At 33.6% G+C, this 22,117-nt stretch overlaps 1 protein-coding gene across 8 annotated transcripts in view; it reads right to left on the reverse strand.

The window, feature by feature from the left end:
• The window catches only part of Crppa (CDP-L-ribitol pyrophosphorylase A), a 307,433-nt gene that overhangs the window by 193,345 nt on the left and 91,971 nt on the right, over positions 1–22,117 (reverse strand). For 6 of the 8 annotated variants that reach the window (XM_048799651.1, XM_048799650.1, XM_048799648.1 and 3 more), the window contains 2 exons: positions 21,577–21,681; positions 11,270–11,315 (listed from right to left, as the gene is read on the reverse strand). In XM_048799651.1, coding sequence (XP_048655608.1) covers positions 11,270–11,315; positions 21,577–21,681 — 151 coding nt within the window. Of the gene's footprint in view, positions 1–11,225; positions 11,316–21,576; positions 21,682–22,117 lie in introns of all 8 variants that reach the window. The other 2 variants (XR_007346127.1, XM_048799649.1) reach the window with 2 other exon arrangements.

Here is a 22,117-nt window from a genome sequence, read left to right on the forward strand (position 1 = left end):
CTGGGGCTGAGATGATTTCTATCTCTCAATATCAATCACTATTAATTTCCATCCCAACCTCTACAAATCTCTTTATTCTGTTGAGAAATTCTAAATGATCCACTTAACTTCACTCATCTTGGTCTAAACTAAAATTTAATTCCTCATACTTTCTATCCCTTAGATTTTTCCATCTTCCATTTCAAGACCATTACTTGACGTAGCACTTCAAAATTCAGTGCTTTAAGATATTTCCAGAAAATTCCGACAAAGGTATCATCTCAACAAGTATTGATTGTCCGTTCCCATGAGTTCAGAGTTTGATTTTTTGTATACCAAATGATTTGAATTATATTCTATATATTAAGATACTCTACTATTAGATAATGCTCTGGCAAAATTCTGTATTCCATCCAAATTGTCACCATTTCCACTGTAAATCAACTCAGTTTTCCTCAGGCTCCAATTTTAACAATCTTCTGTATCATGCTTCCAGTTCCATTTTCAAAGCTTTTTTGGTACCATTTGGATCAATCTCCCACGTGTGCCGCTAAATGGCCCGAAACCCAATTTATCCATTAGTTCAATAATTAAAATCTATCATGTAATGTTTGGGGTCAAATCCATTTATGTGCAGCTCAAAGGTATGAACATTCTGTGTTCCTCTACCACAGTATCTCCTTTTTTCCATTTCCCTAGTACATACCTTATCAATATTTCTAACAGAAAGCTGGACCTTTACCATACTTGCCTCACATTTCCATTGACTACACTTCTATCCAGAGCTAAGCAACAGAAGACAAAAAAGAAACAGTGTTGACCCCACCCCTTGAAACCACAGAAAGTCTTCAGAGAGAAATGTTTTATTCCGAATTTTAAGCTCCATCAGGCTTCTATTGCTACCACTATCAGTACCACCACTTATCACATGACTGCTCAGGAAATAAAATATTAGAGTAAGAGAAAAGGAATTTCTCTCTTATCATTAGGAGACCCTCTTCCTGCTCTTCTGATGATATACAGAAGGCTTCTCTAGCAGGTCTATTTTGGTATCTATTTATGACTTTCAAGCTGCATTGGATCCAGGTCAGGACACACAGAAAAATAAAAAGCAGAGTTCACGGCCAAGACAATACGTCAAACTTGGGTTTTCTGTATTAGTCCATCTACCTCTAACCTTCAAATATTCAAACAGCTAGTCCACATATTCTGTCTAGTTTTATGGCTTCTTTCAATAGAAAAGTGGTTTTGCTCCATCTTATCAAGAAAAAGATCCATTCTGCGCAAATGAGAAAAAATATCTACACATAAAATTTCACTTAATAAGCATAAAATGAAGTTTCTAAGATTATATTGATATTAAATTAGCTGTTTTCTTATCGGTGTATGAAACATTTCTTACAATAAATTGAACCTTAAATACAACTTGGTATAAACAAAGTACCTGTGATATGATTCTCTAGTCAAACAATGTTACATTGTGGTTGACAGCTGTTTGTCTAACATCAAAAAAAAAAAATGTGGTAAAGACTGCCTAAATATCTCTCATCTGTATAATTATAATAATTATGAGCTAATACTCGCCAGTAGTACCCTGAAACAAATGCTCAGGGACATTAAGCTTAATTAAAAAAAGACATCCTGGATGCTATACCAGTCCACAATGTATTACAAAATTCAGTACTCTCGAATAACAAAACAACCCACAATCACTGAAGCATATAAGGATGCAAATTAGAGGAGACAACTTTTCAGGAGGTCAGTTGTTCTTTTGTACAGGAGCCTTCACGGAAATAACTACTATGCACTGTTAGTCCCAAATGGAGGAAGGCATGGTAGCTCTTTCAAGTAGAGGATGTGCTTCTGGTTTTTCTTATTTCCTTGCTTTTCAAGTGGTTGATGGTGGGAGCGAGGTAGGAACACTGTCAGAATTCCAGCCACATCACCTGGAGGGTGCATCAAAGGATGCCTAGTTTGATATCTTGAACATCAAAATATGGAACATCACAGTTCCAACTGTCAGACTTCTTTGAAATTCTCTCAAGTTTCAGACAAGTTGTGTGTTAGTCAGCTTTTTGTCACTGTGACCAAAATCCCTGACAAGAACAGTTTAGAGGAAGAAAAGTTTATTTTGGCTCATTTCATAGGTTCAGTCTAGACTGGCTGGCTCCAAGGCAAAAACATCAAATCAAAAGGGTGTGGTTGAAGAAAAGCTATTTAGCTTATGGTGACTCCAAGGCAGACAGAGAAGAGCCAGAGACAAAATATAATCCCCAAGGACATGGCCCCAGTAAGCTTCTACCCCCAGCCATGCCCCACCTACCTATAATTATCACCCAGTAATTTATTCAAATTATTACTCCATCAAATGGATCAATCAAAGGAACAATTACTTTAGAGCGCTCATGATCTGATGATTTTGCCTCTCAATATTCCTACATTGCCTGATACATGAGCTTTTCAGGGGACACCTCATATCCAAACCCTAACAAGTTGCAAGTACACAGAATTTCTTCAAGGCTTTCAAACCCTGGCTAAACTATCTTAGCAATCTAAAATCTCATACTTTTGTTAGGATACATAGTGTAGTGATATATAGTAATATACACTGTCATTTCATAAAAGCTCAATTCCAGTGTCATTCTAATAAAAATCCTTCAGAAGCAAGAGGAGTAATAATGTATAAATCTCAAAGTTCATGAAGGAAATAATTTTCCTCTTAATTTCATTCAGACAAATAAGATACTGAGTTAGTTCCATAAGCAAATAGACTAAAAATTCATAAGTTTGCCCTTTAATTTTCTTGGGCTGTTCACTACACTGACCCCTCAAGATTTTAGTATTCTTAGATAAATAAGATGTTTCAAGTTCTAATCCTTCAAAATGAGGGCAGTACCTTCTACTGCCCTGAATTCCTTGAATCAAAAACCAGTATTATAGACTAGTCTAAGATGTTAAATTGATATTAATTATAATCACCTTTATTGAGACTACAGAAAGATGCTTTCAGTTTCTCTCAACACCCTGATCAGGAAGCTATTAGTTTAAGAAGCGGGAAGGCAAGCAATAAACAAAGTGAAAGCAACCAATAAGCCATAAGTATAGACAAGCAGAAAGGAAGATCCATAAATAAAATCTTTCCAAAAAACTCAGGTATGCACACTCAAATTAAGAGGTCAAGTGCTCTTCTGAGTAGTTGTATTGCTAACTATGCATGTTTCAATTGGAGGGCAGTCATATATAGGCAGATTTTTAAAAATATGTTTTCATATATTATCAGATCTTAAGCACATTGTTAAATGAGTCACAGAAGATAGAATGAAATTTCCTGCCTTAGAACCAAAAGTAAGGAACAGGCATGTGACATCTTGTCTTTCCCATGAATGTTTTTATGTGTAAGCAGAATATGCATATTACTCTTTTCCAAGTGAATGATACCATACTTTTTTGCTTTTTTTTATTTCTATAGCTGAAAAAGAATATTTAAGTTTGGGGCATTTATTTACAAAATGTTTTATTGGTTTGAAAATAAACCCTATAATTGGGTTTATAGTCCTTGAGTGTTCACTACCTACAGCAGAGTGAAGTGTAAGTAGCTGGCTTTTGTCTGTTATCAAGTCTTACTTAACTAGTTACTTAATAACTAACTGTGACCTTCCAAGATTTTGAACATGACAGACTTACTTGCCTGTGCTTGAATTACAATTTCACTGATGACAAATTAAGAAAATCTTAAGATTAAACAAACAAGTGAACTCTACTTTCTCTAATCTTCCCCCAAATATTTAACTTTCCAATTTACATCTATTTTTTAACAATAAAATTCCAAGGGCACAAAACTACTTTTAAATTATTTCACAGCCTTTCTGTTCTTACTGATTAAAACTATGCAAATGTTCTTACATACTCACATAAGATACAATCACAGTACTATTTTCAAGAAAGTGAAAAACAAAAACTATTATGTACAAAGAAGTTTTGGTATTGATGGGAAAATTTGAAAAATTAAGTATCAGTCAAAAGCCAAAAAGCATCACAACTTAAAGTTTAAGTAAATCTTAGCTGTCACTTTACATTGTTCAAAAAACAAAAGCATGGTTAATATCATAAAAGGCATCATCACTGTGTGTTTAATAAGAAAGATCTGATGATGGAGCTGGGGTTGTGGCTCAGGGGTAGAGTGCTCGACTAGCATAAGTGAGGGGCTGGGTTCGATCCTCAGCACCACATAAAAATTAATAAAGTTATTGTGTCCAACTACAAAAAAAGGAAGAAAAGAAAGACCTGATGAGGACATACTACAGATGAAGAACATTGTTCAGTTATACATGTAGAAAATCTGATTTAAATCATTCATTTTTTCAACTTGATTCAAGTTTCAAAATAATTTTGCACTTAAAAAAATCACAATTATAAGTAAAAGTTGTTAAAGAATAACTAAGAAATTAAGTATAAGGTGTTTCATACAATTTCAACACAATCTTATTAAATTTCAGTAATACTGAACCAAGTTTATTCACATGATCTTATTTCATGTCTTTCAAGTTAGTGCCAACTTAAAAGTACAGCTATTTTTAAGGTCTAAGCACAAACGAATTCAATTGATTTTCTTTAAAAAATTATTCTGGTAGGAAAGCTAATTGTGGGTAAAAAGGGGTTAGAAAGGATGATGCAATGTGATGATCATTATTTCCAAAGTACAAGTATGAAGACAAGAATTGATGTGAATATACTTTATATACAACCAGAGATATGAAAAACTGCTCTATGTTTAATAAGAATTGTAATGCATTCTGCTGTCATATCTAAATAAAATAAATAAATAAAAGCTTTTCATATGAAAAAAGACTAAAAAAATTCAAGCAAAGAAATCCTTGCATGTATGATTTTGTCAAAATGAACCCAATTACTATGTATATTTATGGTACACTCATAAAATTTTAAAAATTCAAAAAGATATAAAGCTTTACTGCTCCTAAAAACTTACTGGAAGAAATCCACCTGTATCACTATATTTTCCAAATAAAATGTAAAATGTCTGAGCCAGAAAAAGATGTCCTATATCAGAGAAAAATCAATTAACTTCCTTTAAAATAAAACAAATGTTTAATAAATGTAAAACATTAAATAATGACTAGGAAAAAACATGAATACTTAAATGAATATTAATAACTAATTTTAACTAAAGCCAGTTGAAACTGGAATGATTTTCAATTTCTATTTTTTCCATTTTTATAAAAACTACCATATGAAAAGAGACACCATAGGCAATTTTTATAGCACAAATTTACTTGGAATCAAAATCAGAAATGAATAAAATGAAATTGTTTTTTATAACACTCTTTAGCCACAAAAAAGAATATATTAGAGGATTGCTGAATGGTAGTGGTAGAAAATAAATACAATATTTTATTTAAAAATTCCATAGGGTCTTTTCTTCTTAGAAAATTTTAGAATATTCACCCTTTTGCCAGGATATGGTCAGCATATTAAATCAATTGTGGGTTGGGACTGTTTGTATGGCTTGTGTAAATCTAGATAAAGTATGTTACCACTGGCATCTGTTACCACTTTAATATAGTTTGGGTTCGTTTGAGCATGCAGAACAGGCTTTGGGTGGGCTCAACCAGTTTGTGAGACAAAAGTACAATACTTCTTTTGTTAAATGGATGTTTACAAGCTTATCAGTCAGCTCAGTGTCTTCTTGCACCAATTAATCACACTACTCTGGAAAACTTTGTTTTCATTTTCACTCCATAGAAGCTTGAAAGAGTTAAACATTAAATAACAATAAACAAATCCAACTCTCTACTGAGGAAAAAATATATTGAAACTGCTTTGTTTTACATAGCTATAACAAATTGTGATGAACTATACTTTAAGCCAGGCTCTACAAAAGACAAATGCAAAAGTACCACTTTCTATAAAGTTTCTTAATGATAGTTCATCATAAATGGAAATTCAAGTAAATGTTGATGCTAAAATAAACTTAAAAATAACATAAAATATTTATAAATGATTCGGCCAGGTATGGTAGTGCATGCCTATAATCCCACTACCTTAGGAGGCTGAGGTAGGAAAATCACAAGTTCAAAGCCAGCCTCAGTAACCTAGCAAGGCTCTAAGAAACTTGCTGAGACAGTGTATCAAAAATTTTTTAAAAATAAATAAATAAAAAGTGTTGGCAAGGATACACTGCTGGTGGGACTGAAAACTGGTGCAGCCAATATGGAAAGCAGTATAGAGACTCTGGAAAATTGGGAATGGAACCACCATTTGACCAAGCTATCCCTCTCCTTGGTCTATACCCAAAGGAATCAAAAACAGCATACTATAGGCACACAGCCACATCAATGTTTATAGCAGCACAATTCACAAGAGCTAAACTGTGGAACCAACCTAGATGCCCTTCAATAGATGAATGGATTCAAAAAATGTGGCATATACACACAATGGAATATTACTCAGCAATAAAAGAGAATAAAATCATGGCATTTGCAGGTAAATGGATGCAGTTAGAGGAGATAATGCTAACTGAAGTTAACCAATCCCAAAAAAACAAATGCCGAATGTTTTGATATAAGGAGGCTGATTCATAGTGGGATAGGGAGAGGGAGCATGGGAGGAATAGATGAACTCTAGATAGGGCAGAGGGGTGGGAGGGGAAGTGGGGCATGGGGTAATTAGTGATGGTGGAATGTGATGGACATTACTATCCATGCATGGAGACACGAATTGGTGTAAATATACTATGTATACAATCAGAGATATGAAAAACTGTATTCTCCATATGTAATAAGAATTGTAATGCATTCCACTGTTATATACAAAAAAAATTAAAATAAATAAATATCAGGGGTTGGGGATATGGCTCAGTGATTAAGCTCCCCTAGGTTCAATCCTTTGTACTAAAAAAATAGTAAACTTAAAAATAAGATTTGGAGACTCACCATTTACAATTGAGAGATTTCTATCAAAAGGTTGCCTGAAGTTAGCAAACCTAACCTCAAATATCAATGCAATCATATTTTTCCCACCATCTAAATTTCTATGCTGCATCAAAGACATTGATGTGAATGTAAATTAAGACTGATCAAAATACATACACTATTCTAGTAACAAGTTTGAGGATACAAAATGCTCTGGTAAGAAATGAGATTTGACATTTATCTTAGAAATGGTTTAGTTTGAAAAATACTAAGAAAATAATTTCATCAGCATATTTGTTGACCATATATAATTAGGATTCAAGGGAAAAAGCAACTCAGGAGTGACAAGTTCTAGAATACTAACATTCATAACATAGCATGAAAAAAAATAAAAGAGGAAAAACTCTTGTGTCTATATAATGAATATTAGGCTATCAGATTTATCAAAACAATTAAATAGTACCTAACTGATCATTATTAAATTGTACACAATATTATTATTCTGATATTGAATTTTTATTGTTATATTGTTTCACTGGGCTTGTCTAGGAATCTGTCATTCCACTGTGATCTAGTTCCCACACACCCATCATGCCAGCAACAAACACTCTGAAAGACTACACAGCAGGCTTACTGACGCACTGGCAGGAAGCTTCTAAGTCTTAACTTTATAATCATTCTTCATCAGGCCCACTGAACTTAACAGTTCCTAACCCAAAGAAATCACAGTCCAGTAGAATGAAGTACAGAAACCATTGACGTGCCCACCATGACAAACACTGAATCTAGTATCAACTCTGGTAGTCAGCCAGATATATTTGTGTATCTATATATGTATCGATGTACATCATATTGGTTCTGCTTTTCTAGATAACTCTGATGAATACACTATAAAAAGGAAAACAGATGAAAATATAACTCAGATAGTCTTCTACCATATTATATTTTGGAATTTTTTTTTCAGACAGACACAAAAGTCTTCTTTTCTCTGTGCCCAGAAATATTTCAATTATCAGAGATGGTATTTAGCATAAGTTATGAAGTTAGAGGGTAATCCTAGGTGAGCAAATAAGCATTTCCAGCTGGTAAGGGATAATTAGACTTCAAGGGTGTAGTACAATAAAGAATTTAACAAGTAGGCTGCCTTATAAAGAGACTATGAAGGACTGAGGGGAAACCTAGAAAAATGTTTCTGGATTTTAATGTACAAAGTAGTCACCCAGAGTTCTTCAGATTCTGATCAAATCCAGTAGGGCCCAAAATTCTACTTTCAACTTGTCGGGTAACTACAATGTTGCCAGTCTAGGGGTACACAGGAAAGCTCCAGAGCAAGATACCAGTAGCATCAGAATCTCCTTGGAAGATTTTAGATTAAAAAAAAAAAAATTCAGAGTGACACAGAAATTAAGGGCCCCTCTGAAACTGAATACAATTTCTGATGCTGATAGTATAGGACTGCCGGGTGTAAAGGGACAAATAGATAAGGATATTAGGAACACAGGGTTAAGAGAACAATTCTATAAAATGAGCCCACTGTACTGACTCCCCACATGCTTTCCTTATAAAAAGCAATGTGCCTACAACCCACCTGTCCCGAGGGGACAGGAAATGTTACATTCCTCCACAAACAGCCAGGGGACAGAAAACCTGGCAGTCAGTGTAGAAAAGGAATGATGGAGGTCAAGAAAGGATGATGGGTAGTTATCACTGGGTTGCTAACAATTAACCTCCAGGATCACACTTCCCCAAACAAGCCATCACCCGCAGTACTCCTGCCTCTTCCTGCCCATAGGCACATATGCAGAGAAGAAAGGGAGGCAGGGACTAAAAGGAGGGTTCTGGAGCCTATAAAAGAACAAGACACACACATTCCTGCAGACACCTAGCTCTGGGCTCCCTTCTCTCAGGAAAAGTCTTCTACTTCACAAGCTTCAGCATTTCTCAGATGCTTCATCTTTAATACTGGAAGAATATGGACCCAATCCTGATTTCCAAGACCAGTACCACATGGACACCAAGGGAGCTGAGAATGGAGATCGCCCTAACCCAGACCTGTCTAGCATAGGCTAAACCTACATATGTATATCAATTGGATTTTATTCCTATAATTTTTAACCGCTTCTATGGGACCAGCGGAAAAGCGATCTGATTTTCCCTAGTTTGATCAAACTGCATAAAATTAATTTTTCTTTTTTCATCTTTTGCCTGTTTCTTTGTATGTGGGTGGCCAAATTCAGCCAGTTGAGATCCAGGCAAGGTCCCTGGGCCAGGCTCTGGTACTAAGAGGACACAGAAACTGAGATTGTTGACCTAAATCAGCTGCTAATGTAGTCAGTCCAATTATTTTCCCTAAGAATAACAGAATACTTCTTTAATAATTTTAAAATAATAGTATACAAGAACTTGTTGTCTAAATAAGAAAAAAAATTTCTCTATGGTAAAAATTTCCAAAGTCATAGCCCCCTGCAATTATGTTTAAAATGTAGTGGGAAGAACAGTAATAATGGAATGAACTGGACATTACCCTATATGCATATATGATTACATGACTTATAATTCTGCATCATGAATAACAGGAATAAGAAGTTATACTCCATTTGTGTATGACATGTCAATATGCATTCTAGTGTCATGTATAACTAATTAGAACAAATTAAAAAATGAAAAAAAGTAGGCTTTCACATTGTAAGAAGTCTACTCTGATAATGTTAACATGTAGGCAATGTATTGCAATTTGTAGAATCCTCCACTGAAACACTAACTGTTCAAACTAGAGACCATTTTCGTTTTACCTAGGTAACAAAGATACAACTTTGCAAAGAAACCAAAGTGAGCTTTATATTTACATTGAGAGTATAACCAACCACATCATGATTTAACCAGCATGTCCCACAGTACTAGTCACACATTCCAGGCTGTTGTATAAATATGTCAATGCTTTGATTTATGGTCATAGATGATATGTTTATACATAGAGATACACAAATCACAATATGCTAATGGATTGAAATGAAATATGCTTGAAGAACAAGAACTTGAGGCTAAACTGGAAATATATTGTCATGAACAGAGAAGAAGTTCAGTTTTCTGCATATGAAGCCAATTAATTATTAAATAGGATTTCTGAAAACTATAAACCGACACATTCAAAATTAATATTCACTACTTTTTTTCCCCACCAATAAACTTAATAAACTTAAATTTAGAAGTTCACATCTCAATCAAAATTTGAGCATATTTTTCTATCTGTAATTTAACTAAAATCAATTATTAACTTGTTGTTAAGTACCACACTTATTTCAAGATGGAAGTGGGACACCTCTGATCTTGCTAAAACTATATTTAGAACCATGGTTCTTAGTTAGGGGCAACTGTGTGCCCTTGAAGATATCTGGCACTGGCAGGAGACATCTCTGACATAAGGGAGTAGGTGAAAAAGCAAGGGTGCTTCAGGCATCTAGTGAGTGGAGGCCAGGCATGTGACTAAACAATGAGGGAAACACAGAAGAGACCCAAACCATAGAAAGATTTGGTCTCAAATGTCAGTGTGGTGCTTAAATTGAGAAACCCAATTTAAACGATAAAAACTGCAGAAATACAGAAAGAATGTTCCTTCTGCATCTTGATTACATTCCTAACACAATATTAAGCTCAATTGTGAAACAAAGTCAACTGGCTTCAAATGATTGTTAAATAAGTTTTCCCAAATATTTAAATCAATGCATTCAATATTCAGATTCACTACTTTTTTTTCGTACTTCAATATAAGTTTAAATTTAGATCTAGTTTCACATGTGGTCATTAAGTAGACTATCTTGGAGATGGAATTTAGAGTCACAACCCTGGAAAAACACAAGAAAGTGGTTATCACATGTAATACCTAAAATTACAAAAGAAAACTGCATTCATTTTTAGAACAAAAATTGAATTTTAAAAAATCATCCAGTACGATTTCTTCAAATTTATGGAAAACATTTTTCTCACATGGAAGATAATATCTAATTCACTGATATGGCAGTGTTAAAGGGTGGGGGCAGTTATCTTACCAGTAAACATGAGACAACTTTAAAACTGTATTAAAATATCAGTTTTCACTGTTTCCTTCCTAATAGTATCGCTGTCACATACTTAAATTAATAAACAAAAGTCTTTCTTTTGTAAAAATTTAAACCAAGACGACATTATTTCACAAGCAGGAAACACAATAAAACGTAATTATTTTCAAAAACAAATCAGAGACCTCAGTGGCATACAGGCATTTATCCTTCTTTGATGGCTGGGATTTAAACTGTCATGAGAAATTCTGAACTGGCTTACATTTTTTGAAACACAGGAACTGACAGTCACAAGGCCAAACATACCCTTAATAATCGATTCAGCCGCATACAGATCTCGTTTGTAGGTCACCTAAAGGACAGATAAACCTCATTAGACTTAACAGAGCAGGAAGGAATGTGAAAACAATAAAATAATGCCCTTGAGGAAATTCTTGATTTTGAAGAAACTATAAACATAAAACAATTTCTAAACTAGAAAACAGCATTAGAAAATCCATATTAAATCATATTCTATTTCTACAAATGATTAAAAATTTTATTTGTAATCTTTGAATAAATTCAGATGTTATATAGCATTTGTTTATGAAATCCTATTATATAACTGAAGCCTTATAATCAAACAAAATGTAGTAGTGTCCAAAGTATTAAGTGTTAACACTTAAAGTCCAAAGTGTTAACACTACTACTTAATAGTAAGGTTCTATACTAGAAGGAAAGCAGGAATCCCTTATGTAACAAGTCACCAAACTTCATTGTTAGTTGAAGTTAGCAAGGATCAACTCATATTAAAGGAGACTTCATTCTGAATTCAGTATATCTTTATATACCAAGATTCATCTTGTCAGTTTTTATTAAAATGTGGCTCCAACAGAAAGAGCCTACAGGGTGTCACTATGTGGCTAAAATCATTGGTAATTTAAAAAAAAAAAAAACAGCCTGTGAATAGTGTTCTGGGATTTGTAATGTCAGGGTATATATCTGTTCTATGGCAAATACTTCCTAGGTCCCATCCAGGGAACTCAGGTACAGAATATGTACGTGCGACTACAGATTTTGTTCTCCTATATCAAGAACTTAAGAATGTAGTAAATAATAAAATAGTATTACATAAGTAGAATAAGGCATAGAAACCCATAACCAAAGTATTCAGATGCTTATGATGCAAATGGTGTGAAAAATCCATTTCAACAAGTGTTCAATTAGTGCCTTACCATGGCTATAAAAATGGGACATTCTTCTTCCAGATTAGTTCAGAATTGGATTTATACAAATAACTTTGTTTAGCTCAATAAGACCAGGGAAAGTCTACCCAAAATAAATGGACCTGCTATGCCTTTACCCTGTCAGGTAAATTGTGGAGCAAAATTATAACCTACTTTGTAGATTAAAAAGTAACCCATTTGGTAAGACAGATGGTAAGTTGTTCAAGCAGTCAACCAATGTATGAAAATCAAATGTAGCATCATGATATTATCTCTAAAACAAGCATATGCCAACCAAGTTACTGACTCCCATTATTTTAGTTTCTTATCCCCAATACAATCCTGTTATCTGGAAAACAAACAATAGGCTCACACTATACATTTTACCAAAAGTACTGATGAGATTCATTCGTTCAACAAGTATTTATCAAGCTATCTATTATGTGGGAGGCCCTGTTCTAAGTGCTGAGAATAGAGCAATGACAAGTGAGCAAAGAAAAAAAAAAATGCAGCAATTACATTTTAGTCAAGAACTTTTTCCACTGAAATTGAATAAAACTAGTTCTTAATTTTTTCTCAAAATTCCAAAATTAACTAGACATCTGAAGTCAGACCTAATTAATTTTTCCAACCTTAAAAAGAAAATAATTTTCTACATTAATCATCTATATGACAAACTCAGGGAAAAAATTAAGGGAAAGATATATAGTTACTATAATTCATTTTCTATTCCTGCCTGCTTTCTTTGAGGGGTAAAACATCTCTTTATATTAAGGTAATATTATAAAAGTAATTTGCTTCAAATAAACATTTATAAAGCATTTTTAAACTTACACAAAAGTTCTTCTCAAACACTAAAATAACTTCTAGAATTCTGGCATGAAAATCTTTGCATAGGAACCGGTCTTACGAATAAATGTTTTTATTACCTAAAGGTTTGTGCTCATCTAATATTAATTAACTGTATAAAAACAAAGGCTTCTATTTTTGTTACTTCATCCTATGGGCTACAATTACCTATTAAAGTACTATTAAGGCTTTTCAATTTTGATTAGCATCTTCTTTATAAAGCCTTAATACCTTAGCTGTACCTCTCTGAAAACAGATAAAATAAAAATAAACTACAGAAAATATTTGACAAACTTTTAAAGTATTTTTTAAGAACAGCCTCATTTTTTTCTTAAATAGAAAATGTACTTCAAAGGGAGTATTACTGGAAATGTTGTAATTCTGAATTCATGAGTTATTCATTTTTCTAACTGTTACAGTAATATGTGTTGTCCTTTCTTTAGTTTTAATTAGGAAAAAAGGCACCCTAACAAATCAGTTTTCAAGTTGATTTTCTTCTGTCAGCATGAGCTATAGTTTTCCTTTGACCTTGCACAATACCCTATTATGGAAACCATCACACAAGTAGAACCCAGGGGAGATCCATAGGGTACAGTCTTCCAGTGTGGACAAGCAGGTATTTGGCAGTGGAGAAATCTCTAGACCAACTGGAATTCAGCAAACAGCATAGAACCTGCCTAAACCCAAATACTGCCTCCAAGAATTCTCCCTGTGGAATTACCTCTCCTACTCTAGCAACTCTACCCCGAGGGTGAGCAAGCATCACACTCCAGACAACCCCACCTAATACTGCTGAAAAGGAAAGCTGAGAATATTTTTGAACTGCTATGAAAAGAATTCTGTAACTTTTCATGAAGATTTTTTTTTACTTGTTTTTATTCTTTTTCTATGTTTGTGACTTCAATGGTACATGGATATTAATACGATTTCATTTTTTCCCCTCATTTCTACCATTTTTGAAGCCAATTATTTTACATGGATTAGTTTTTTGTGAACTAAGGTATTTGATTAAAGAATACAAAACTAAAATATACTATTTTTACTTTTTAAAAATGTTTTGCTTTATACATTTTTTCTCCAGTGTTTCCCCTGACTCTCTTTTCTTCTGCTAATAGCCAATATATATTGCTCTCTGTTTCACTCTTCCTTGAATCTTTTACTTCTGTCTTCTCTCATTCTCCCTCATAATTATCGCGTACTGTATCATTTCTGTTCTCTTCCTGTCCATCATTTAAAACTTGCTATTTTAATTATAGGCAATAACTGATCATATCATTTCTGTTTATTGTGAAAATTAACGTTGCAGACATCATACTAAGTAATATTTGGTTTAATGGTGTAAACTGTTTGCACTGGTGGTTGTTATTATTTGTCTTCCCCTAAACAGTGAGGTATTGGAAACCTTCAGGGACACTATAAAAACAAAGGATAGAAACTCTACTCCCTCAGATCCATACTACTTGATGGGTAGACACATAAACAACATGAAAAAACAAGGAACAAATCACCCCAAGCAAACCAAGATATTCCAAAAATAGACTCTATCAACACCACAATGGAAGAAATGTCAGAGGTGTTTAGAAAGTACTTAGTTGAACTGATCTGCGAAGTAAACTATGGTGTTAGCAATGAAATCAAAGAGAAAATACAGAAAGTGAAGAGATCTCTTCATTAAAGAGGCAGAGATTCTGGAAAAAAAGGAAAACAAAAGCCCATGAAATATAGAAAACAATAACCAAATTAAAATTCAACAGAAACTTCACCAACAGACTAGACCACTTGGAAGACAGAACCTCAGGCAATGAAGACAAGATATATAATCTTGAAAATAGAGTTGACCATGGGGGAGAAGATATTAAGAAACCATCAACAGAACTTACAAAAACTATGAGATAACATGAAAAGACCAAATTTGAGATTTATTGGGATAGATGAAGGCGAGGAGATACAAACCAAAGGAATGCACAATCTTTTCAATGAAATGTTATCAGAAAATTTTCCGAATCTGAAGAATGAAATGGAAAATCAAATACAAGAGGCTTACAGGACACCAAATGTACAAAATTACAGACCTACATGAGGGCACACTATAATGAAAATGCCTCACAGACAGAATAAGAATAGAATTTTAAAGCCAGTCAGAGAAAAATATCAGATTACAGGTAGGGAAAAACCAATTCAGATCTCTGTTGAATTCACAACTCAGAGCTTGAAACTAAAAGATCCTGGAACAACATATACCAAGCTCTGAAAGAAAATGTTATGTCAACCAAGAATCCTGTATTCATCAAATTAAGCTTCAAATTTGAAGATGAAATAAAAATCTTCCATAATAAACAAAAATTAAAAGAATTCACAACTAGAAAGTCTGCATTACACAATATTCTCAACAAAATATTCCATGAAATTGAAATGAAAAAAAGTGAAAACAAGCAACAGGAAGAACTAAATGAAAGGAACAATCAAACTAAATTAAAAACTAGAAATAAACCAAAATGACCAGGAATACAAATCATGTCTTCATAATCACCTTGAATATTAAAGGCCTTAACTCAATCAAAAGACAGACTGGCAGAGTGAATTAAAAATCAAGAGCCAACAATATGTTATCTTCAAGAGACTCACCTAATCCACAGACTGAAAGTGAAAGGTTGGAAAAAATATATATATCACATGGACCACATAAACAAAAGCAGGGGTTTCTATCCTCATATCAGATACAGTGTACTTCAAGCCAAAGTTGGAGAGACAAAGAAGAACATTCCATACTGTTTAAAGGAATTATACATCAACAAGACATAACAATTGTAAATATTTATGCAACAATGGAGCATCTATGTACATCAAACAGACCTTTCTCAATTGCAAAAATCAAATAGATAACAATGTAATACTGGTGACTTTAACACACCTTTCTCACTACTGGATAGAGACTCCAAACAAAAACTATATCAAGAAGCTATAAAATTAACTAACACAAGCAATAACAGACTTAACAGACATATATACAATATTTCATCCATCAATGAGAAAATATACTTTCTTTCAGCAGTACATGGATCCTTCTCTAAAATAGACCATATCTTAGGCCACAAAGCAACTCTTACCAAATACTAAAATAGAGAAAAAATCCTCCATTCTACCAGATCATAATGAAATGAAATTATAAATCACTGATAGAATAAAAACAAAAACTACTCAAACATCTCAAAACTAAATAATATGCTATTGAATGATGAATGGTTAGCCGAAGAAATCAGGGATGAAATAAAAGAAACTTAAAGATAAATGAGAATAGTGATACAACATATCAAAATCTCTGGGACTCTATGAAGGCAGTGAGTTCATTCATTAAAAAAATAGAAAGTCAACAAATATATGACCTAACACTACATCTCAAAGCCCTAGAAACAGAACAAATCAACACCAAAACCAGAAGAAATAATTAAGATCAGAGCTAAAAATAAATGAAATTGAAAAAATACACAATTTAAAAAATAACAGAACAGAGTAAGAGGCTATATATAACATCTTTGATGTTAGTTGTTTTCCTTTTTGTTGTCTCAAAATGTTTAACAAAAAGTTGGTTCTTTGAAAAAAAGAAAATAAACCCTAAGCCATGCCACCTGAGAAAGAAAATTCAAATTATAGAAAACTCAAAAAGTTTGTGAATAAAGGAAATATCACAATGAACACTATTGAAATACAATAGATAATCAGAAATTATTTTGAAAATTTGTACTCCAATAAAATAGAAAATCTTTACTACATCAAATTTTTAGACACATATGACCTACCCAAACCTTCCCTATCAAATGACATACACAATTTAAACAGATAAGTCTCAAGCAATGAAATAGAAGACACCATCAAAAGCCTACCAATCAAGAAAAGCCCAGGACAAGACAGATTCTCAGCCAAATTCTTCAAAGAAGAATTAACACCAATAATCCTCAAATTATTCCATGAAATAGAAAAGGAGGAAACACTTCTAAATGCACTCTATGAGGCTAATATCACCTTGATAATAAAACCAAACAAAGACACATGAAGGAAAAAAAAAATCAGACCAATATCCCTGATGAACATATATGTAAAAATTCTCATTAAAATTCTGACAAATTGCATACAAAAACATATTTAAAAGATAGTAAACCATGATCAATGGGTTTCATCCCAGGGATACAAGGTTGGTTCAAGATATAGAAATCAATAAATGTAATTTATCACATTAATAGACCTAAAGACAAGAATCATATGATCATCTCAGTAGGTGCAAAAAAAAAAAAAAAAAAAGCATTTGATCCACTAAACCCAGGGCTGGCAGCTTCCAATAGTTATCTTGCTCTGCTTAGAGATTCCTCCTCACAAAAAAAATAAAACCAAAACAAAGATTTGCAGTAAACAATCCAAACAACAAATCAGGTTCACCAACTGATTTTGTCACTCACTGAACTGAATTTTTATATCCAATTCCCTAACAATTAATTTTGTATTTCTCTTTGATTGAGATAAATTGTTATTTATTTTTAAGTTTTCTTTTTCATATTGTAGTTGTTACCTATTAAATGAGATAATGAATTGCTCAAAAAAAATTGATAAAATACAGCACTCCTTCATGTTCAAAACACTAGAAAACTAGGGACAGTAGGGATATACCTCAACATTGTAAAATCTATTTATGCTAAACCCAAGACCAACATAATTCTAAATGGAAAAGAATTAAAAGCAATCCCTCTAAGAAATGGAACAATACAAGGATGCCCTCTTTCACCACTTTTATTAAACATAGTCCTTGAAACTCTAGCCAGAACAATTAGAAGAAATTAAAGGGATAGAAAAAGGGATAGGAAAAAAAAAAAGAAAACTATCACTATTTTCTGATATGATTCTATATTTAGAGATCCAAAAAATTCCACCAGAAAACTTCTAGAGCTCATAAATGAATTCAGCAAAGTAGCAGCATATAAAATTAACATCCATAAATCAAATGCATTTCTATACATCAGTGATGAATCAGCTGAAAGGAAATTAGAAAAAAAAAAAACTACCCCATTCACAATAGCTTAAAAAAATAAAAAAATACTTAGGAATCAATTCAACAAAAGAGGTGAAAGACCTCCACAATGAAAACTATGGAACACTAAAGAAAGAAAGTGAAGACAAACTTAGAAGATGGAAACATCTCCCATGCTCTTGGATAGGCAGAATTAACATTGTAAAAAAGGCCATAATACCAAAAACATACAGATTTAATGCAATTCCTATGAAAATCTCAATCTCATTCTTCTTAGAAAAAGCAATCATAAAATTCATTTGTAAAAATAAGAGACCCAGAATAGCCAAAGAAATCTTTAGCAAGAAAAGTGTAGCAGGAGGCCTCACAATACCAGACCTTAAATTATACTACAGAGCCATAGTAACAAAATAGCACAGTATTGCCACCAAAACATGTAGACCAATGGTACAGAATAAAAGACAGAGACAAACCCACATAAATACAGTTATGTCACACTAAAAAAAGGCACAAAAAACAAATTTGTTGTGTCAAAAACACATTCTACTGTCATGTATAACTAATTAGAAAAATTTTAAAAATTAAAAATCTGTTTTCCTCAGCACCAGGAAGGTTGACGTTGACCCTGAATGTCTCCATTTTGCATTACTTTTTCTAAAATATATATGATGAAATGATTCTGTATTTAGAGGTCCAAAAAATTGAAATGAAATATTTTGGATATTTAGAGATCCAAAAAATTAAAATGAAAACCATCCTCCAACTTCAGACGATAGTTAAAATAGTCCTATATGCAATCATCAGAAATCTCTGGTCATTCTCCATTACTGTGGAGTTCATGAATTCCGAGCTGGCAGACTGCTCGATAATTCAGTATCCTCTCCTGCCTTACTGTTCTGTGGTCATGAAGTGCCTCAATTATATCCAAACATGACTTTCTCTATATCAGCCTTCCAAATCTCATTTCCAGGTACTTGGCCCTACATCCAGTACTAATTTTAGCAGTTTGGCATCACTAATATTTCTCAGGCACATTTTTTAAATGGCAGCATCTATGATGTTAGTTTGCAAATTGTATACTGATTCCAAAATATATATCCATTGCTATTATTTAAACAAATACTCTACATTTACAAAAAAAAAAAAAAATCATACCACAAAAGGAATTTAAGTTTTTAAAGGAAAATCATACAATGCCACGAAGAGGAATTAAATAAGGGCTAAACAGCTTATTAAAAAAAAAAAAACCACCATAGATAGAAGACAGGAGGCAGAAAAAGGAAACAATAAAATTTAAATACCTGGAATATTTGTACTCAATAATTTCATCTCACTCAGAAGAAATGTGGCATCTAAAAGTTGACACAGTGATTAGTAGGACATTTTGCCCAGGCTACCACATTTCAGGCCTTTTCAAATCCAACATCCCTTTGATGCACATCATTACTCAAATCTCATACTTGGGAGTCAGGCTCTCTGTCTTTGTCCTGGTTCAGGAAGTAATACTATGATCCTGATTCACTTGAGGCCTAAAAGAGTATGTCAACCCCTGGGCATGTATGTCAGAGGGCACTGTAACAAACTTAATGGCTTACAATAACAGAAATTCATTCTCTCTCAGTTCTATAGGCAGCAAGTTGGAAACTAAGGTGTAGATAAATCCAAATTCCCTCTGAAGGCTTTTGGGAAGCTCCCTTCCTGGCCTCTTTCCAGGTTCTGGTGACCGTTGACAATCCTTAGCATTCTTTTGCTTGCAGATGCTTCACATCATCACATGACATCCTCCTTGCATGTGTCTCTTCTGCTATTTTTATAAGGACCAGTCATGTTGGATTTAGGGCCTACCCTACTTCAGTATGATCTTACTTAACTTGATTATGTCTGCAAAGAGCTTCTTTTCAAGTAAGATCACATTCATAGGTGGTAGGACTTAGGTCTTTAACACTTTTTTTTTGAGAGAGATCATTTAACCCACAAAACAGGACATGCTAAATGACTCATCAATGGTGCCAACAGAGGCACTGTGGAAAGACCCGCCACATGTTGCAGTGCATTGACATGACAGTCAAGCTGTCTGAGGACTAATTCTCTTGCTGGAGACAGTGACAGTATAAGCACTTCACAAAAATAAATAAATAAAAACAAATTTGTGAAGATGGAGTGGAAAATTCAAAGAGCAATGTGAAGCTTCCCTTTTATCCACAAACTTGAGTGTTTTCTGGTCAGAGTACCCACAAGAGGTAAATAATCACACCTCCAGAAAACAAAATTGAGGCCAGAGATATTTAACATATTAGTAACAATGCAGTGCCTCAGAGTTGCTACTTTTCATCTTTTCTCCAGGGCCTTTGAACTAGGTCTAGCAAGATAGTCCAAGAGAGTAGTGCTAATGTGAATCTAGATCTTTAACAAAACACCTAATAGGTAATTGCCAAAAATCCACATAATTACTATTTATGTCACCAAAAATTTTAGAAGCATACTAACTATGCTAGTTCTCTATTAATAGTAAGCAAATAATATGTAAGTAAGATGCACAATGCTGAACAGAGTTTTCTCTTCAACTTCTGGTTAAATCACAGAGATGACTAGCAATCATCCCTAAATAGCCATACCAAGAGAAGTGCTCAAAAATCATACCAAGAGAAGCCCACAAGAGCCATCTATACAAAATATAAAATGAAAAGTGCTCAGCTGCTGGGCTGATAACATTCAGATGTCCTTAAATGAGGAAACAATACTGTACACATTTTTTCTGCAAGGCAACCAATCCAAACCCACCAATATTTTTGGTGAGGCTGTCTGAGACAACCTCAGCATGCAGTGGGGCCATCTTGTTACTCGGAAAACACCCAATACAACTTTCTGTTCTAAATTTCAATGAGAAAATATACTATGGACCCATATAGCCTCAATGAGGAAACATACTATGGACCTATTAAACAAGGGCAAGCCACCCTGCAAAATGTGCCTGTTTCAAAAGGAAGGAGTAGGGTAAACAGTGCTACTAACTTGTTTCCAGCAATCATTTCATCCCCTACAAAGGAACAAAACTTGGTGTTAGAAGAGTTGGGCCTCACCAGGGAAAGGAGTCCAATTCTTCATGCAGGGCCAAGAGAGGGTCTGGCCACTGCCCCAATGGTCCAAACTGTGGCAGGTGTACTTTCAACCTACTTGGAGCCACCACCCAGGCTTGGGAGGAAACTTTGCTATTATGGCAGCAGAATTGCAGTTTTAATTCAATTGGGTGATCAGAATAAGAGGCTATATATACAGAACAACAACAAAAAATGGAGAAAACAAAACTTATGAACTAAAATGGAACTTGTCTGAATTAAGAGTAAATTTTCTTTAGGTCAAGCCAAAAAAAATTGAATATATATATTCAAAAATTGAATATATATATATATATCTCACACTTTGATGGCTCAGGAAACCCAGTGAGACTGAATCCTTTTCAGGGTTCTCATTTTAAAATCTAAGTAAACACATATGTGCACACACAAGCAGAGAAGATTCAGAACCAAAAAAACATCTCTTACCTTCCAGAGGTCAGGTGATCCTTCTACAAGTTTGGCTTTAATGTGGCAATATTTTAGAGCCAACTGTAAACATTCGGTTCCGAATTCCAAGTCATAGTCACTACACTGGTGTGTAACGGAGTGAGAGGGAGAAAAAAACTCAAAGTTAACCAACTGCAATATAATTTTAAATAAAATGAGTCTTTTATTTGGTAAAAATTGAAACAAAAAGAAAAGCCTAGAGAATTCACAAACCATTTAATTAGCTACTGACTGTATTATAGAATTATCCTCTCTATCCCCTAACAAGCAAAAGCAAAGTTAATAGAAATGTTACAATCATTCTTAATGGTTTTGAGCTCCCTCAGTAGTCTCTGGTGTTGGATAAATAATTATAAACAAATGAAATAAAGTACCTTTCCAAACCCACTTAAAAAATGCCTGAAGATATGACTCAGGAATTAGTGCATCAGAAATCTTAATTTAGCAAACCTTTATCTAAATCTCCTATCTTATATTTATATCAAGACATTTATAGGTCATAGTTCTCTTATTTTAACCC

The sequence above is a fragment of the Marmota marmota genome, unplaced genomic scaffold, assembly GCF_001458135.2.
Source record: "Marmota marmota marmota unplaced genomic scaffold, marMar, whole genome shotgun sequence".
NCBI lineage: Eukaryota > Metazoa > Chordata > Mammalia > Rodentia > Sciuridae > Marmota > Marmota marmota.